The 20,002-nt window shown below is 27.9% G+C and overlaps 1 protein-coding gene across 1 annotated transcript in view; it reads right to left on the minus strand.

Moving 5' to 3' along the window:
• Positions 1-19,888, minus strand: part of pch2 (pachytene checkpoint 2 protein) — a 31,403-nt gene extending 11,515 nt beyond the window's left edge. The window contains exons 1-7 of the mRNA XM_016053896.4: positions 19,820-19,888; positions 16,121-16,277; positions 12,580-12,753; positions 7,271-7,361; positions 4,202-4,338; positions 2,737-2,823; positions 1,783-1,889 (exon numbers count right to left, since the gene is read on the minus strand). Coding sequence (XP_015909382.1) covers positions 1,783-1,889; positions 2,737-2,823; positions 4,202-4,338; positions 7,271-7,361; positions 12,580-12,753; positions 16,121-16,277; positions 19,820-19,881 — 815 coding nt within the window. The 5' untranslated portion in view covers positions 19,882-19,888. The remainder of the gene's footprint in view (positions 1-1,782; positions 1,890-2,736; positions 2,824-4,201; positions 4,339-7,270; positions 7,362-12,579; positions 12,754-16,120; positions 16,278-19,819) is intronic.
• Positions 19,889-20,002: the final 114 nt, after the last annotated feature.

Below are 20,002 nucleotides of genomic sequence, written 5' to 3' on the forward strand. Positions count from 1 at the left end.
AAAAAATTGTACATTTTACAATTCAAAAACTTTTAACTATTTTTAATTAAAATGATAAATAATAATAAATATTTACTAAAATTTCTTTTTTGCATGGAATAATCTTTAGATAAAGGAATTTTATAATTGTGTGCAAAATTTTTTCAATTTATTTTCAATGCTTTTGAGATATGGGAAAAAATAAAATTAACATTAAGGAGTCCAAACTTTGGATCATTCTCCTGACCAAAACTATAGGAATTATGTTTATGTCCCCCCCCCCCCCATATTTTTGGAGTCAGAAATCCGAATCCATTGAAAGAAAGGTTATTCAGAGAAAGTACATTTTTGTATCTGATTTCACAATTTAAAATATCGCATACTTGTGAACGTTGGAGAAATAAAATAACGGAGATTTTACTAGCAAAAATTTTTTTGGGCTATGAGTAAAGTCTTGATAAATCATGCATAATCATGTAAGTCAACATTGGATATAATATAAGCACTTACATTTAGTGAAGTAAAAAATATGTATTTATAAATCTTAATCTAATGAAGATTTTTTTTAACCATTATTTATAATTACTTAAATTATAAATACTCAACATACTGCAGTACTGGTAAATGCACCATCTGTTAAGGAATAAGATAATTATTTTTGCCATCGGGAAATATTTTATCACCAAATTTTTAAAAAAAAATTTCTTCAACAAATATGAAGAAATTTGAGGATATATTGGTAAACAGGAGATAGTTGTAATACAGGAGTCTTCATTTAAAAACAGGAGACTTAGCAGGTATGTGTCAAAGCCAGTCAATTCTGAAATTTAGAATAAACAAGGAACACTGACAGAAAAAAAGAGAGGTTGTCGAAAAGAAACAATTGAATGTCTCGTTAGCTGGATTTTGCAAAAATTTCTAATTGAAATCTTAGATTTGCAGAACTCCAAAGGAACTTTCATCGGATTATAAATCCTGTTAAACTACAGAAGTCTTAATTAAATTACTCATTTTTAATTAAAACTAAACTAAATTAAATGACTAAATTAATTATAAATTAACTAAATGAAATGACTTCCTCGTGTACCTCTTGAGTATCAAATAATATACATGCTCATCATCATAGTAGGCCAGACAGCCCAATATGGGTCAGTGCCTTCCTCTGAAGATTTCTCCATAATGACTTCTGATTTATCTTTGATCTCCAATTCTTTTCATTAATTGCAAGAAAATCTGATTCCACCGGGTCAACCCATCTCATCCGTGACCTTCCTCACTTGCTTGTTCTAGTGGGTTTAAAAAGCAGCATCTTTTTTATTGTATTGTCATCACTCATTCGAATCACGTGGGACATCCAATTCATTCTATTTATTTTTATGTATTTAACAATATCGGGTTGTTGATAAATCTTGTATAGTTCAAAGTTAAATCTCCTTCTCCAGTTTTATTGTTTTCATTTACACCACCAAGTATACTCCGCAAAACAGTTCTCTCAAATATTGCAATACAATTTTCCTCCAGTTTTGTCACTGTCCAAGCCCCAGACGCGTGTGTCAAGAGTTTTGTAGATTAAGAACTTTGTTTTTCTAGAAAGAAACCTAGATTTAATAAATCCTCTCAGCCCATAGGCAGTCCTATTTGCCAGATAGAGACGGTTTTTTATTTCAGGAGCCATTCTGTTGTCAATAGTAATATTTGATCCTAAGCAAGTAAAACTCCTTACTGTTTCAAATCTATAAGAATGTATTTAATGAACTTTAAAGTAGTAACTTTGAAAATAAAGAAAAAGAAATGTGTTCATACCTCTTAATCATATCTAAATGAGTCAAGAAAGCATTTACGACGCGCAATGCATCGGACGGTTCATTTCCAGTGAGGGCAGAGGAACGTGACCTGGCTAATGTTTCTACCTAACAACATGTCAGTTATATCAAATTAATTGCAAAAGTATGTATATTATAATTATTACAATACAGTTGTTTTTCTGCTTAGAGAAATTTTTTTTCCATGACATTTAGAAAAGAATATATGATAGGGAAAGAAATTTTTTTTCACAAATTCACACAAGAAGCAATTTGATTTGAGGATTTAACAATCAAACCAAACATTATTTATTTGCAAGACATTTATTTAGTTTAATAGCTATTGTACCACACTTCAATCAAATAAATGTTAGCAAACAATCTAATTTGTCATAAAATAAATGACAGGTATTACATTAAGTTTTTAGAATCCTTAAACTTAATCTCGAGAAAAAATTCTCCACAAAGCTTTATAAAATGTTCAAGAAATTTCAAATAATAAATGTTTCATAATCACTAATTTTCAAAGACTTTAAAAAAAAAAAATTCTTAAAGTTTTAAATATATGTACATATGTTTGCGTTTTAATCACAAATGTTCAGAGTACACAAAATGAAAAATTTAACACCTGAATATCAAACTAATAATATGATTTGAATTTAGTAAGATGGAATCTTATTGATTTGAAAGAGTATGCTAATTAATCAAGGAATTAATCAATGAAATATGCTACAACATAGTTTAATAATTAATACTATTTCATTCACACGAATTAGTGTCACAATATAATCTTTGAAGAAATTAGTAACAGCATGTATGAAAAAACAAGTGAATTCATTATTTTTCACAATAAACATACACAAACAAATAAAAAGAAACACACACACACACACCTCTAATACAGGAGTGCTAAAATGTAATAAATTTAAATAATTTAACAAAATAGAAATATTACCTCATCTAAAAGCACAATTACAAGCACAGAAGTATCTTCAACTAGATTGATTATATTGTGGAAGAGTTTTGTAACCAGTTTTCCACTCTGCAAAACATAATTACAACATTAGGAAATTACATTTAATATTATAAATAAAAGTTCATATAAGTAGAAAGTACAAAATATGGATGCATTTCATGCCGATTCCCAAACCTCTCACTTTTTAAACTCTACTCTGAGAAAGAAAACATAAAATTGGAGGCAATAATTGGTAAAAAGAAATTTAATTGAAGTTTTCAGAATGTGCAGAAACTGAAGGTATATCAAGGTGAGTAGCCTGATTTTTCATCAAAAAATAAGCACCTTTTAAGTACTTTCTAAGCACTCAAAAAATATTTTTAATCACTTTCCAAAAAAAAAAAATTTAAATAAACTCATAATAAGGATCTGTGCAGTAATAAAAAAAATTTTTTCTATCATTTAAAATTCTTAATTTATAAAAATAAAATCAATAAAATTCAAAAAAGTCTCAAAAACTTTACATAATCATGATCAAATAAGTAGTTTTTTTTTAATAAATATTACAGAGAAAATTACGAATTTTTTGCAATTTAAAACTACAATCAAAACGGCAAAAAAGAAACTCTTTTATATGATAGAAAATTAAGCACCTTTTACAAACCCCTAATAAAGAAAGCACCTTTAAAGGCTTGTAAAAAATGCAAATAAAAAATAAGCACCTTCAAGCACTTTTTAAAAACGCTATGCACTCTGTATGTACAATGCTAGTCTTAAAAAAACAATGTCAGAATAATAAAAAGAGTCTAGAATTTCATACATTAAAATGCCATTTCATTACAGTAATATGATTGACAAGCAAAAATGAATATAAAATGAGTTTCTTAATTATTCAATTAAGTTCACTTAATTATTCTGGTATAGTTAATAAATCATTAAAATAAATGAATTATTAAAAGAATATTATATGAATAAAATTAATTTCTGTATCAAAATAAAAAACAAGCTTTTTTTTTAACAAAATCAATATTGCATAAATTTAAAAAAAAAATATATAAATAATAATTTTAATAATAATCATTGTAATTATCACCTGCAAAAGCAGTTTTATTTTAAAAAAGTTCTGGTATAGTTTGTCTAAAGTAAAAACTCCCCCAGCCATGCGCCTGGACCCGTGGCGGTGACTATGGTAACGAGGTATAACTATTTCAATAGGGGTGTGAGGTCACTGTTTAGGACAAGTTTTGGTTCGGTTCGGCTAGAGAAAGGTAATTTTTTCTCCGGTCTATTGTGTTAGCGCTAGAGTGAAGAAAAGTTACCATTCTTGAAATTAGCTATTCTTGTTTCCATAGCAGCAGACAACCTCAGACTTTGAGGCGGGGGAGTTCTTACCATAGACAAACTATATACAAGTTTGTTTTGTTTCATTTATCCATTTAAATTGTGGCTCTGAATAAAAATCTACCTCGGAAAACCATTTGGAGAAGAGGCTATGAGTATTGACTTCCACTAGAATTCCATATGCAAATTTTGATGAAAATCTAATAGAGACTTTCTGAGCTAAAGCCTTACACAGTGAAGTTTTACCCGTTCCCGGAGGCCCTATAAAAATTAAATAATACAGTTAATGTTATTAAAATAAAAATATTAAGCACACAAGAAGGAGTAGAACAAAACTTTCAATTAACTACTCACTATTTAAACAACATAGCCAATAATTCTGGAAATAAATAAGCCCTGTTCTAAACTACAAGCATTTCTTTTATTATTTTAGCATTTCACTCATTGGGTGTACAAATAAGTTCAAGCTGTTTGTCACAAGATGGCGCTACCAGAAGGTTATATAGAAATTGACTGGTGTTAAAAGCCTTATTGTAAGTTTGTTCATTTGGTAACAACAAAACCTTAAAGTATTAGCGATTCTGTATTTGCATTAGGTATTTGTTTTTGTGCAAAAATGTCAAGTTTTGCACCAAATAAGAGTCCTCTGCGGGAAATTTTTTTAAACTTTAAATCGAAGAAATCTGCAGATGAAGCACTTTGAAGCATAGGAGAAGCATATGGTGAGGCTGCTTTAAGTGAAAGAAGTTTTCGTGAGTGGTGTCAGAAGTTAAAAAATGGTGAATTTAACATGGAAGACAAAGAATGCAGTGGAAATCCAAAATTGTACGAATACAAGGAATTGGAAAAATTATAGGAAGAAGATTCGTCACAAACGCAAAAAGAACTTTCTCTTACATTACAAGGGACTCGGCAAGCAAATTTGACATCGTTAGAAAAGATTAAAAAACAAGGAAGTTGGGTTCCATATGAACTGAAGCCAAGAGACATTGAACGTCGATTTTCCATGAAAATTGATTTTGCTATTTGGAAACACTTCAAAGGGAAGTCCTTCCCCATCTGCCGTAATTACCAGACTTTGCCCCTTCAGATTATCCCCTATTCTGGTCGCTGTCACGCGGTCTGTCTGAACAAAAATTTACATCATTTGAGGTAACCAATGAATGGGTCGATTCGTGGATATCCTCGAAAGATGTAGAGTTCTTCGACACAGTATCCGAATGCTCTCAGAAAGAAGTGGGAAAGTAGTGTCTAGTAATGGAGAATACTTTGGACAAAAGATAATGTACCGTTTCTTCACAATAAACTGATAATTTTTGATAGAAAACAGCGGAAACTTATTTGTACTACCAATAATATTTATAAAATTGTTTACAAATTCAAGCTGAACAATTAATTTCCCTACGCAGTGTATTTAAACCAAATAGGAATAAGTTATTGGTATGCATCTTTTAAATACAGGTAAAATATAGTAAATTTTCAGACAATATAAGACTATATTTTTGTACCCAAATCAGCTTAAAAGTAAGAATATTTTTTAAAACACATTCACCGTCAATATTTTATTTTACTTTTATAATTAAGTTTTTTTTATGACCTATGCAGGAACACGTTAAGGACTAAATTTTAAAAACACCTAATAAGGTTATTGATCCTAATTACATTTATTCAAAATACTATTTTTTATACATTTTGCTATTTCTGTCGCCCAAAAGCATTTATAAACAGGCCTGTTTGTATCAATAAAAAAAATTCATAACTCTTGCTTTACCCATGTCACGCTTTTTGAGGTATTCTACTTCATGTCACACTTTCTGAAGATTTACATATATTTGCTGCTCTTTGTGAAAAAAATACACAAGGGGTAGCCCATAAATGATGTCACACCTGGAAGGGAGAGAGAGAGGGTTCCAGAAATCGTAACAAGGTGGAGGGAGCAGTAACTTAAAGAGTGACATCCTTTGTTTTGATTAAAATAAAAATATTTAAAATCAGTCCGCAAGTTAAAAAATTTCATATAATTGTTTATTATTGTTTTCGACAAAATAAATAATACACTTAGAATTATTATGTTTTTAAATGATAGTACATACCTGCCAACATTGGAGAAAAAAAGTAACAGAGATTTTACTATTCGACCCAATTTCGGGTTTTCAAATTACTGATGTTCAACTCCGTAGCCTTGAAATTTTGATCTCAATCCAGAAGACAAGAAAACTCCTAGATCAAGTATTGGGAGAAATTTGCCTTTGTGGACTTTTTGATGAAACTAACCTGCATTTGAGTTACCTGATGACAAGGGGACTCTATCCCGTGATTTGTCTACCGCTGAGAGTATTTCACGTCAGCACTGTGGTCGGCGCAAGCAGGACGCGGAATTCGTATCAACCAGTTATCACTGGGATTCAAACCTGGGTTTACCTCATTGGAAGGTGAACGCTCTATCCCACGAGTCATCATGGCTCGACTTAAACATTTAACACTCAACATACTGCAGTACATGCACTGGCATTAGCCCCAGCTGTTGAAGAATAAGAGAAGTATTTTTGACATCAGCGGATATTTCATCACCAATTTTTCTTTTATTTTTTAAATTTTTTCAACAAATACGGAGAAATTTGAGAATATACAGGTAAACAGGACATAAGTCGTAAAATACAGGAGTTTTCGTTAAAAAACTTGGCAGGTGTGACAGTAAAAATGTAGATTAAAGTTTTTAAAAAAATAAAATATGATCTATAACATGTGTTTTGTTTCTGAACTGCTAACATATATTTATGCAATATCGTGTGACAAGGGACACTTAATAGGATTAATTCTGACACTTTGTGACAAAGGGGTCAAAAATATGGGGAGGGGTAACATGTAACATCAATTATAGACGACCCCTAAAATAAAATTGCGCCTAAAAAGAAACTATAGACACTAATGGATGCTGTATTTTAAATACATTAGCTCTATAGCAGTATGCATTAGTTCTATTAATTATCAATAATTCAAAGGCAAAAAACTTTTTTTTTTAAATTAACATGGGACACTTTATTGTAAAAAAAAAAAAAAAAAAAAAAAAAAAAATATATATTTAAAATATATTTAATATATTTAATTTTAATATATTAATATATTTAATTTTATTAATAATAAAATATATTTAAATATATTTAACTTAAAATATAATTAATTTTATTCCTACCATGCAAAAGTATCATTCTGTTCCATGAAACGATATTAGGATTGACTGACTTTTCCGAAAATCGCAAAGCTGTAGAAACATAATTCAGGAGCTGAAACAAACAAAACTAATTAAAAATCTTTAATCAAAATATGTTTCAAATATGTCAAAAATATTTTACAATGGTTATTATGTTTCACATAGTGCAAAAGTCACAAAAATAGACAATTTTAAACTTAAGGATTAGATTTCTACATTCTCAGATTCAACTGCACTGGTGATATTTTTTTTAACTGAGATTGAATGCAAACATCAGCCTTTTTCTTAATTATGAGCACATTATGTAAATTTGTTTGCAGACAAGGAAAACACTTTTATATTTTTTTCCGGAAATTAATGATAATAATATTAATGGCAATAGTAAAAAAAAAATGAAACTTTTTGTTGAGGAATAAGTGAGAAGAAATCACTTCTTGCAGGTGCATTATCAAATTTTTCAACAAAAATTAAGCTCTCAAAAAATATTTTTAATCACTTTAAAAAAAAAAAGTCATAATTAGGATTGGTGCAGTAGTAAAAATTTTTTTTTCTATCTTTTTAAAGTTCTTAATTTATGAACATAAAATTAATAAAATTCAGAAACATTTTCACAAACTTCACGTAATCATGATAAAATAATTAGTATCTGATAAATATTGCAGAGAAAATTGTGAAAAATCATGTATTTTTTTGTAATCTAGAACGACAATCGACATGGCAAAGAAAAAAATCTCTTTTCATAAGATAGAAAATTAAACACTTTTTACAAACCTTGAATAAAAAAAAGCACATTTTAGGAAAATCTTTTGTTGAAATCTAACTCTCATACAGGACAGAAAAATGAACATCATCATCAACCCCTCCTTCCTTATGTTACTTTAGACAGGCAGGGGTGATTGTGAGCCCAACTCAAAAATCCTGAAAATTTCTTGAATAAAATTATTAATGACGCGTTTCAAAAAATTAATGTCTTTATATATTTAAATCAATGAAATTTTCAAAACATGAAATTCTAGATAAATTATATGCAGCATTATTTAAATGAATAATTATGTATAAGTTTATTTTTATCTCTAATCACATTTATTATTCTACCAAAAAAAATATTTCTTGAAACTTCTGGATTTTAGATTTCCTGTAACTACCAGATCGCAGTTTGTGAAAAATACGGATTTTTCCCAGAGCACAATCATCTCTGGACAGGGGAGATAAAGGGGGAAGAAACAATATTTTTTTATTAATCTATGGAATAAATTTTACAAATTACATAGGGTTCCCACTCAATTTCAGAAACAAAATTTTTTGATTTATTAAAGTTTTCCATAAAAATTTGAGCAAATTGCAATGTACATTTTTGTCATCAACAGCAAGACTGGGAAGGAAAAAGGAAATTTATCTGGTGGCCACTTTTTGCCTTTAAAGTACGTTAGTAATGATTTTACACCTAAATTATTGAGAAAAAAATAGTTTTCTTAGATTTAAAAAAAATTATTAATTTTATAAGATTTAAAATATATTAATATAAATATTATTATTATAACATGTTTTAAGGAAAAATAATTTATAAAAAGGGAAAAATATATATATAAGGTTTGTTTTTAGACTTGTTTTTCTCATAATAAATTGTAAACTTTTGTATCAGAAGGAAATGTAATAACTCTGGAAAATTAAGCTTCTCAATTATGATGGATGTTCAAAAAAATAATAATAATAAGGAATTTTTATTCAATCTTTCTCAAATTTTAACAGAATGGAAAAGCGAGAACATTGAATAATCCATAAAAAAAAAAGAAAGAAACTTTGCCAACAAGAACTATTTTATTTGGTTGTCAAACGACTTTTAAAAACTTAGCACCAGTTTCCGAAGACCAGATTGTACCAAATGTATAAAAATACTAAAAAGAGGTACAATATTTCTTATAGTAAGAATGTTATTCTTTTACATTTCAAGAGAACCCATATCAAAATAATCATACTGATATTATGAATAAAGCAGCATTGCAAAGAATCCAGACCTTTTTGAAAAAGGCCAGATGGGCTCATTTTTATTAAAAGAACAGCTTTTATTTTTTAAAAAGAACAAGCCGGTCTTTACTCTTATTCAGTAAAATGAGATAAGTAAAAGATGTTATACTAATTCAAGCTTCTCTTAAGGATTTTTATTCCATAAATTAATAAAATGTTTTTGATTTTAATAATGTAGTTAAATTCCCTATATTTGCTTCAAAAGCAGAAATTTTTCATGACCAGAATAATTCAAAATCAGACTATTTCAACTATGTTCTAATGCATCCTAACTGAGCTTTAAATTGATGCAGAATAATTATTTTTAAAATTGTACTAAATCTTTTATAAACTAGACATTTTCCATAAAATTGTGCATGATTTGTTCAAAATAATTATAGTTATTTTTTTACTGAGAAAAAACGCATACTTTCCTTGAAATTGTGATGCATGCATTCAGTGGTGTTTATTGTGTGCATAGTAAAAAATTGAACCCTGTTTTAAATATAAAAGTCACTGTTTCGGAGTTCTTTAAATTTTTTTTTTCTTAAGCCCTAGAGAAAATATTATCATTTATAACCATTTATATTAATCGTGAGGAGAAAATGATAAAAAAGCACTCATTTTAGCATCAATTATAACTTATTAACATACTAACAAAAAACTGGAAAATACATTTTAAAGCACATAAGATTTCAGTTTAATTTGTAATAAAAAATATCCATTTATGCCGCCCTTTATATATTTTTTTGTATTAGCCTCACATAAATAGTCAGTACTAGAATTTATGCATTTCAAAATCAACTAACTAACAAGAAACTAACAACTTTTTGTATTAGCCTCAAATAAATAGTCAGTACTAGAATTTATGCATTTCAAAATCAACTAACTAACAAAAAACTGGAAAATACATTTTAAAGCACATAAGATTTCAGTTTAATTTGTAATAAAAAATATCCATTTATGCCGCCCTTTATATATTTTTTTGTATTAGCCTCACATAAATAGTCAGTACTAGAATTTATGCATTTCGAGTTTTAAATTACTTTTTAAGTGAGAATTTAAAACAAGCATGAATTTTACAGCATATACAAGCATTTTACATAATTTTTATTAATACAACTTTAAATGGCAATTGTAAAATTTGAACGGAATCGGAGCAATAAAAATTTAAAAATGTGATTTTTTTTTAAAACTTTACTCAGAAACTATTTAGACAATATCATTCTAATCTTCCATTGCAGCATTTATAAGATTTTAGCTATCATTAAATTAAATAGCACTAAAAAACTGAATTTTTCATTAAATTATTTGAGTAAATGAGTTTCATAATTATGAAAAAATATCAAAATAAAATATATTAACGAAACAAATCAAAATATTTGTGCGAGGCTCTTATTTAGAACGCTTTTTTTGATGATCTCTGAAAGAGATCTGCAACCTCATGTTACAGTCAGAGTGCATTAAAGATGATGCTAACAATGAATTATTAAAAGTTAAAGATTATTGAAAGTTAAATTAGAAAAAAAGTTATTTTAAAAAAACTAAGCATATCAAACAAAGAAACCTGTCGTTTCTTAAAGCAAACTAATTTTGATGATATAAAACTAAATGCTAACTTAAACAAAAAGCGTAATTATTTCCTTGTTTAAACGTGTTATATGTTTCATAATTGGTAAATTTGTTTTTACACATAATTATACTAGTAGGGATAATTTTTATTGACACTAAATTTTATTAATCAATCCAGTTTTAATGACGCCAACACAAGTGGCATTTCCGCACCAAGGAAATGAAACGGACTAAAATTAAAATTGGTTGCAGAAATCATATTCCTTCACAGTGGCATAGTTTTGAGGAGGGTTTTATGGACAAAACCCTCTCTGAAATTATACATTACTAATGAGCTTTCGGTTCGGTAAGATGTAGACATAGAAAACTTTCATTTTTCATTTTTTTTCGTAATTTAAACATTTAGAATATATATATATAGCTGCAAACTCGTACGGCCATTGAGAAAAAAACTTCTTAGTAGTAGCAAAATTATAGCAGTTTGTCGTATTAAATCTTCAATTAATAGTTTCAACAAAAAACAAAAAATTTTCAACCTACCACGACAAATCAATAATTCAAAAATATGTAGATATGATCTATTTGTTAGCTTACTTAGCTCATCAATGTTTAATTAATTTAATCAATAAAAAATCTTTCCAACTATACTTGTTCATTTACTACCACTTTGTAAAACCCTTTTCAGCGACCGTACAAGTAGGCAGGTGTGTGTTTATATAAACTCATATATATATATATAAGTTCAAAATGAAGAATAAAACAAAGAAAAATTATAGACATATAAAAAGAAAGGGGGGGAATAATAAGTAAAAAAAATAACAAACAATAGTTTAAATAAATATACATAAATTAAAAAAAAAAGAAAAAAAAGAATGAAATTTTATTCAAAAAACCGGGGGGAAAAAAGATATAATCTTTTCTTCAGCTCACACGATTATATCCGCAAAACAGAGTGCTTTCTGATATTGTATCAATAAAGCCAAAGCAAAATATATTAATATAATAGTGTGAGGAGCACTCAAAAAAATTTTTTATAAAAATAACGATAAGTAAAATAGATCACAAAAAGTAAAAATAACATGTAAAAACAGAAAATAAAATGAAATAAAAGGAAAAACATTAAAGCATTGTTTTTCTTAACTTTCTTCGTGTTTTCTTGTATTTTTTTATGTATTATATATATATATATATACAGTACAGAACCCGTTATCCGGAAATCAGAAAACCAAAAAACCGGAACAAAATTCAATACATTTTCCCGCCATTTAAAAAAAAATTTTTTTTTTCCTCATAAGATTTTAGGATTTTCTTTTTTATTTGAAAGATGTTTACCTTACCATCATTTTGGAAATAATCATTAGTGTATTATTTCATCGTTTTTTCTTCTTTTTAAGATTATTTCCAAATATTTTTTTTTTTTAGTTAGGCATAACAATAAAAAAAAGGTTTTTTGTAGCGATTCAGAAAACCGGAAAAATCAGCTATCCGGAATAGCGATGGTCCCGATCGTTCCGGATAATCGGTTCCCTACTGTATATATATATATATATTGGAAGGCGTAATTCCCTCCAAACCTACAATAAAACTACACCACTGTTCCTTCAATGTCATTTTGAAGGTAAACCCCTAGGAACAACCAACCTCTATTCACTGTGGAATAGAGACTGGTTTCCCTCTATCAATAATTTATAAAGACAAAGAAAATGATCTCTTACACCATCTTTAACTTCAGATTCATAAATTAAAGATTCCCAGAGTCCATTAAAATCTTGAGTAGGCAGAATCCACTGCGTAGTGATATGTTGATCTTCTTCTTCCACTTCCTGGATCTCTGGTGAGGTGGAATTAAAGGAATAAACATCGTAATAGATAGGAGGCACTTCTCCATTCTAAATAGAACATTTTTTTATACATTAAAATTAAATCTCATCAATTTAAAAATATATGTTACTGGCAAAGTATGAAATATTGGCACAGTAAATAGATAAAGTATGAAATATGAGAATTATTACAGACATACTTCCCCTAGGTATTGCTACATATAATACCTAGGCATTCCATAGGAAGACAAATGTTATTTTTTTTACTATTTTTCTTTACTTGTAGCAGCAGCACTTGATGTGTACATAATTCGCTGGAGTGTAAAAACACTCCGCTCAGACCCCCCCCCCATTTTTTTTTTTTTTAATTTAAAGACATTAAAATATTCGAATGTTATTTAGGCTAAGTATGAAAAAAAATGTCTATTAAGGGTATTATATAAACGATGTGCGTTTCTCACAAAAAATACAAATGTTTGTTTTTTTTTAAAAATGAGTGTGATTAAAAAATATATATGTTACCGGCACAGAACCATAAGGAACAACAACAAATAAAATTTTAAAAAACATTAAAATATTTGAATGTTATTTGGGCTAAATATGAAAAAAAGTTTTATTACGGCTATTATATAAATTATTTGCGTATGTTATTGCATATGTTTTTATTTTCAAAAAAAAAAAAAAAATGGGTGTGATTAAAAAATATGTATGTTAACGGCACAAGAACCATAAGGAGTACAACAAATAAAATTAAAAAAACTTTTAAAAACATTAAAACATACGAATGTTATTTAAGTTAAGTATGAAAAAAAATTCTATTAAGACTATTATAAAAATGATGCGCATTTTTCAAAAATACAAATATTGTTTCTTTTAAAAAAAAAAAAAAATTAGTGTGATTAAAAAAAAAAAAATTTATTCAAAATATGCAAAGAAAAATGAAAGTTGCACAAAACAAAGAATATGCATTCCCTGTTGAAGGAAACAAAATTTTTATACAAAAAATAAGAAATCAAAATTAGCCTACTTGTTGCAACTCGGTAATCTTGAATGACATTTCATGATATTAGAAACAAATCGGAGACGTATTTCATACTTTGAGGGTTTCTCACTTGGCATTCTATATAATGCTTAGGAAATGTGTGAAATATAAACCATTTCAAACATTGCCCGCTAATTTTAGTCATTATATATAATGCCAGACTTTTAATTTTGTCTGTTTATAGATCCAATTGCTTTGTAACTGTTATGTTTTGTAATTTAACAGATAATCATATTCCTCAATTTATATTTTGTTTACGGTGGATTTTTCCAATGATAAAAAGAAAGCTGAAATAAAACTTCTTTAAAGTAAATATATATTTTTCAAAAATTTCTTCAGGGTGCACAACCCATAGCTGCCAACATAGAGAGAAAAAAATCCAGCAGATTTTACAAAATAATATAAATTTCACGATAATTGTTGCATAATGTACTAAATATTTTAGAAGTAGGAAATTCTAGGGATTTTCTTAGTCATCAAAGTAGAAAAACTGCAATATTCTATAGTTATGATTGGCATTAAACATACTTGAAATGTTATGTATTACGTTTACTCATAATTTTGAACATTAATAGGCATTTAATTCACCAAACATAGTTCAAAGATTTTTTAAAAGTAATTTAAAAAGATTACTGTGAGTAAAAATAAACTGAACATTTTAGAACAAAAAAAGTTTTGGATTGATTTCTATAAATGAAGTTCACTTCATTATGTATTAGTAATACTTTTTAATTATTCAAGCAATAATCTGCACAAAAAATTAATTTCAAAAGGGATTTTTTAAGGAAACTTACTCAATTTTTGGAATTTTCTAAATTGTACAAAAACCAGGAGAATTTTAAATAAACCAGTAGACCAGGAGAAACTGGCAAAATCCAGTAGTCTACTGGAAAATCCAGTAGAGTTGGCAGCTATGACAACCAAATCTTTCAACAAAAAATAAAAAAATTTTAAGTACTTTTTAAGCACTTAAAATATATTTTTTTAGGCACTACATACATTAACAAAATGCAAAAAAACTTTCAAAGACATTACATGATCAAGATAAAATATCCAGTTTCAGACAAAGAACTCTTTTCTTCATTATACTAGTAAGAGGTTTTTCGGTTCGATATCAGAGGGTGGAAAATGAAGCATGAAGTTGAGAATATTTTGCAAAATACGACACAATTGCACATGAATCTCACTGAACCCAACTCAGTAGATGCACATAAGGACTCACAAGTATTTCATCAAACATGTAAAATGATTGACCCTTTTATAAGCTATGGGTTGACGGGAAATGAAAGAGATTGTGGTTGAATGAACTGTGAAAACGTTGAATAGAACAATGTGAAAAGCACACTTTTGCATAATACGTGGCAATCTCATTTTCGAAAAGGGAAAAGCACTTTTTAAAAACACCCAATGAAAAAAGCTTCCTTAAGGGCTTTTAAAAAACCAAAATAAGCGCTTTAAGAACTTTTTAGAAATGCTACATACCATGTACTTTAATGCTCAACATAACCAATTAATTAGTTGGCCTTTTATCTATTTATGTTTTAATAATTTATAACTAATGGTAAGCAAATTTCTTCGAAATAAACTTTATTAAACCAAAAATCAAAGATTAAAATATTAACTTTCGTAGTTGTTACCAAAGGAAATTCAATAGTAGTGGAAAGGAATGTAATATTCACATTTATTAATAAATTTAAAATTATAATTGCAATAAATTTAAAAGTTTCATAAATTCTTTTAAGCATTAAATTTTTTACACATAGAATTGTAAATTCAAAACTTAAGAATTAATGAAATTTAGAATTTCAAAATTGTAACTTAGAATTCGTAAATGATGCACTGCAAATGTAGCATAATTTTTTTGAGTTTTTCAAATGCAAAAGTACCATTTATAACCTTGAATCAGTTAATGATATAGATTCTAAATATTTTTGAGATTGTATAAAATCTAATTTTCCTAAATAGAGTTTTGATTCAAAACTGGTAATCCACCAGACTTTTGTAAAATATCAGTTTTCTTTTGAGTGAATACATGAAAATAAGATCCCGCTTTTGAAAAAAAAATGTTTTTTTTTTTTTAAGTTTTCGTTTTTGTTTCAAAATTATAAATGGAAGATTTTGTTGACTCTATTTTTTAAAAGAAAAATTTAGTGAAGGGTCCATATTCATGACAAAATATTTTGGTGAAATGTCAGTTTTCAGGATGATATATTATGTGAAGGGTTCATTTTAACAATAAATAATTTTATGAACAGTCCACTTAAACGATAAAAAAATTCTATGAAAGATTCACTAACGTCCTCAAATTTCTATTAAAATTATGCATGAATGTATCTATTGATACATCTTTAAGGATTAAAGCAAAGGTATATATATTTTAATTCTACAACTTACCACAAGTTGACTATTATTATCACAAATAGTAATGGTAGAAACATTTTGAGCCAATACATCATCGTCAAAATTAGAAATAATTTTTTGTTTTCCAAATGGTTTGTGACTTGAAATCCACTTAGATGCTATGGAGATTACTTGCTCAGATTTCAAAACACTGAAAATAAAAGTGTTATATTAACAATAAAATTATTTTTAACACATTATTCATTACAATTTTTAACAACAAAAAAAAGGTAAAAAAAGGGGGGATGCTATTATGGGGATTAATTATCAACAATGTCAACTCTCTTCTATCAAAAGGTACCTCTAGATTGAATCGAATTAGCATATCTTATATACTACTACAGGGTGCGTAGCCAAATTATTCAACAAAAAATAAGCACCTTTTAAGCACTCAAAAAATATGTTCTAACACTTTCAAAAAAACATCATAATTAAGCAAGGTTGGAAAGTTTTCGACAATTGACGGTTTTATCTTGTTTTAACTGTCATGTCAAAAAAAAAAAAAAACCTTTTGGCATTGTTTTTAAATTTAGAGTCATGTAAAACGAATGGCATTTTCATACGCTACAGACTGACAAAAAAGCCAAAATAGATTGGGGTTGAAATAATTGTGAAAACATTGAATAGAACAGAAGTGAACTGTGTCTTTTTGTATAATTTGAAGCGAAAATCAACATGGTGAAGGGAAAATCTATTGAAAAAGGGAAAATTAAGCACTTTTTATAAACACCCAATGAAAAAAGCACCGTTAAGGGCTTTCAAAAAACGAAAATCGAAAATAAGCACATTTAAGCAGTTTTTAAAAATGCTATGCACTATGTATTAATGAATTGATGTTCAATAATCGTAGTGGTAGTTATGCTACAATACTCACCAGAATATTATCAGGGATAGTTGTTGTTGTTCATTTACGTCACACTAGAGCTGCACAATGGGCTAATGGCAACAGTCTGGGAAACATCCTTGAGGATGATCCGAAGACATGCCATCACAATTCTGATCCTCAGCAGAGGGGATGGCACCCCCGCTTTGGTAGCCCAACGACCTGCATGCGAAGTTGAGCACATTATCAGGGATAGAATTCGATGAAAGGATACTACTAGTTGCCGTATTTGCGAAAGACTCGGAGAGCTGTGTTAAGTTCACCGGATTTCGAGCACTTGTGGTGAAAGCTGTATTGAGTTCACGGTAGTGTGTGTGGTCTCTCCTGTGTTGCTATCAGCAGTCGAGTGTGCGCAGGATTCCGTTGAAATAAGACTGGGAAGCAACAGCACGAGGAGGACGATGACACAGTCACATATAGCAAGTCAACTTTTCAATGTGTACCATCCATCAAAGTAAGCGTGTTCATAACACTTCCGCAGGTCACCAATGTCAATCAACAATGCCAACCTTCTTTCTATGAAAAAGTACCTCAAGATTGAATCGAGTTAGCATGTCTAATATACTAGTGAATTTATGCTCAAAATAATCATAGTGGTACTGGCAGTTACGTTTCACTATTTTGCATCAGGGTTTAAAAGCAAAAACCTATTTAGAATTGGCTTCCTTCATGGAAATTACTATAACTGTTCACTGATTTTTTTTTTTTTTTTTTTGATACACATTTGTAGATAAAGTTATAAATGTTTAAATACTATACATTATTATTAATATTATATTATTTTTGCTATAAATATATGAAAAATGTGGGTATTTTTTTTTTTTTTTTTTTTGAAATTAGTATTTTTCCTTGCCTAAACAGTTACAGTATTATTAAAAGTTTGAGTTCTTTGCGATCAAAAACTATATAACTGAAACTGAATAGCTTTCATAAAAAATAACTAGTGAATAAAAAATACAATGGAATTTTTATAACATGAGTTTATGCAAGCTATAATTTTGAATACCATATATCTGAATTAAAAGCAATAAAATTGAATACCAAAACAGAATAAAAAACCCTTGTAAGAATTAAAATAATCACCATATGTCTTGAAAAACCATATTTTCTTAAATTTATTTTACTCTTTCAACAACTTTAATAATCTGATTCAACTAACAGTTAAAGAATTTCTACGGTGGAAACTTATGACCAACTAAGTTACGATAATAATTTATAGGCTTTATAAATTGGAGGTCTTATTTTTGGAAAAAATTCCTAGATTGCATTAAAAATTTCCACAGCTACAATGATTATAAATTTATAAATTGAAGGTCCTATTTTTGGAAAAAATTCCTAGATTGCCTTAAAAATTTCCACAGCTACAATGATTATAAATTGAAGGTCTTATTATTGGAAAAAATTCCTAGATTGCTTTAAAAATTTTCACAGCTACAATTATAAATTAAAGGTCCTCTTTTTAGTAAAAATTCCCATATTGCCTTAAAAATTTCCACAGCTACAATGACCGATAACATTAACAAGCCCCTAAAGATTCTTATAAGTTCAGAGTATTGTTAAAATCTTAAAAACTTCTAAAAACTGGTTAATAATCTTAGGTTTATTAAAAATGATTCAGGAATTATTTGGAAAATGTCATTAGAATAAAAAATTATTACATGTTCAATTAAAAAAATACATAATTTATAAATTTTTTATATAATTATTGTAGATAATTTTTTATATATAATACATAATTTTTTTAATTATATAATTAACTAATTATAATTTTGAGAAAAATTATAGATTTTTTTTTATAAACACAGAGCTTTTGTTATTTTAGATAAGTATCATATATGTTTGTTACTATCAAAAGTATCTTGCAGAAAGATATTAGAGCTAGAGAGTTTTGTCGCAGACAGCTTGAAAAAATTCTGCCACAGGGATTATCATATATATTGTAAGAATAATAAAAATTATCATATTTGCTATCAACATGTCTAAATACGTTTGCAGCTATCATTATTCAACCGTCAGTGCAAGTGTCCTTCACTCAAAAAGGTTGTGAACCCTTATGAATATTTTATTGACATATATTCCCTATTGCACAAATATTTTACATTCATTTTTCTGATCTACATTGAATGTTTATCAGATATGCAAGAAGCAACTGAAAATTAATGACAGGACTATTAGTCAGGAACAAGTAAACCTCTACATGTTTTCTTAATTTTCGCAAGTTTTAAATCCTTTTGACACCTAGGATATTGTAGTTGGCGTGACAAGTCACGATACAGAAATATTCTTATCTAATTTAAATAATGTGACGCTATAAAATGTTCGAAAAAGATATTGGGAGAATGTTATCTTGGAAACTTTTCCAATATTTTAAAGATATCCGCCGAATCTTACTTCACGATTTTTAGACATTTCGAAACGTCTGCATTTTGACGCTATGTAATAAAATGAAAAAAATATTAGAATGATTTTTTTTTTTGCTGAAAATTCCCGACGTTTGTGTTACTTAAGGATTTTAAAATTACAAAAAAACTTTTTTTCTTCACAAAAACATTCATTTCTCCTTCATAACATTTGCAAATTTAGAAAAGGAATCTTCTATTTTAATAAAAACTATTGCAACAACTCACAGATAATAGCTTTAAGTTTTACAATTAAAATATACATCAGCATATAATAAAGCAAAAATAGTATTTTTATAAGCCATTGCATTTGTTCTATTTTGATTTAAGCAACTAATGCAATACTTATTGGACAGAAACATAGTTTTGTAAAAAAATTCAATTGTTTCTATTTTGAATATAAAAATATACCTATTATTTTTTTGTAGAATTTCTACGTGAATTCCGCGTTGTGAATTTAAATTATCCGCCATTGTTTGTGGTTGTTTATAAATATTATCGATTAAGTTTAGTTCCGATATATTTAGCGATTAAATATAAGTATCTTCGATGAAATCTTAGTTTCGATATCGTAATTGTTATAACCTACTTTTT

This window comes from Parasteatoda tepidariorum, chromosome 4 (genome assembly GCF_982258835.1).
Source record: "Parasteatoda tepidariorum strain Cologne lab strain chromosome 4, Ptep-v5.0, whole genome shotgun sequence".
NCBI classification, from domain to species: Eukaryota; Metazoa; Arthropoda; class Arachnida; order Araneae; family Theridiidae; genus Parasteatoda; species Parasteatoda tepidariorum.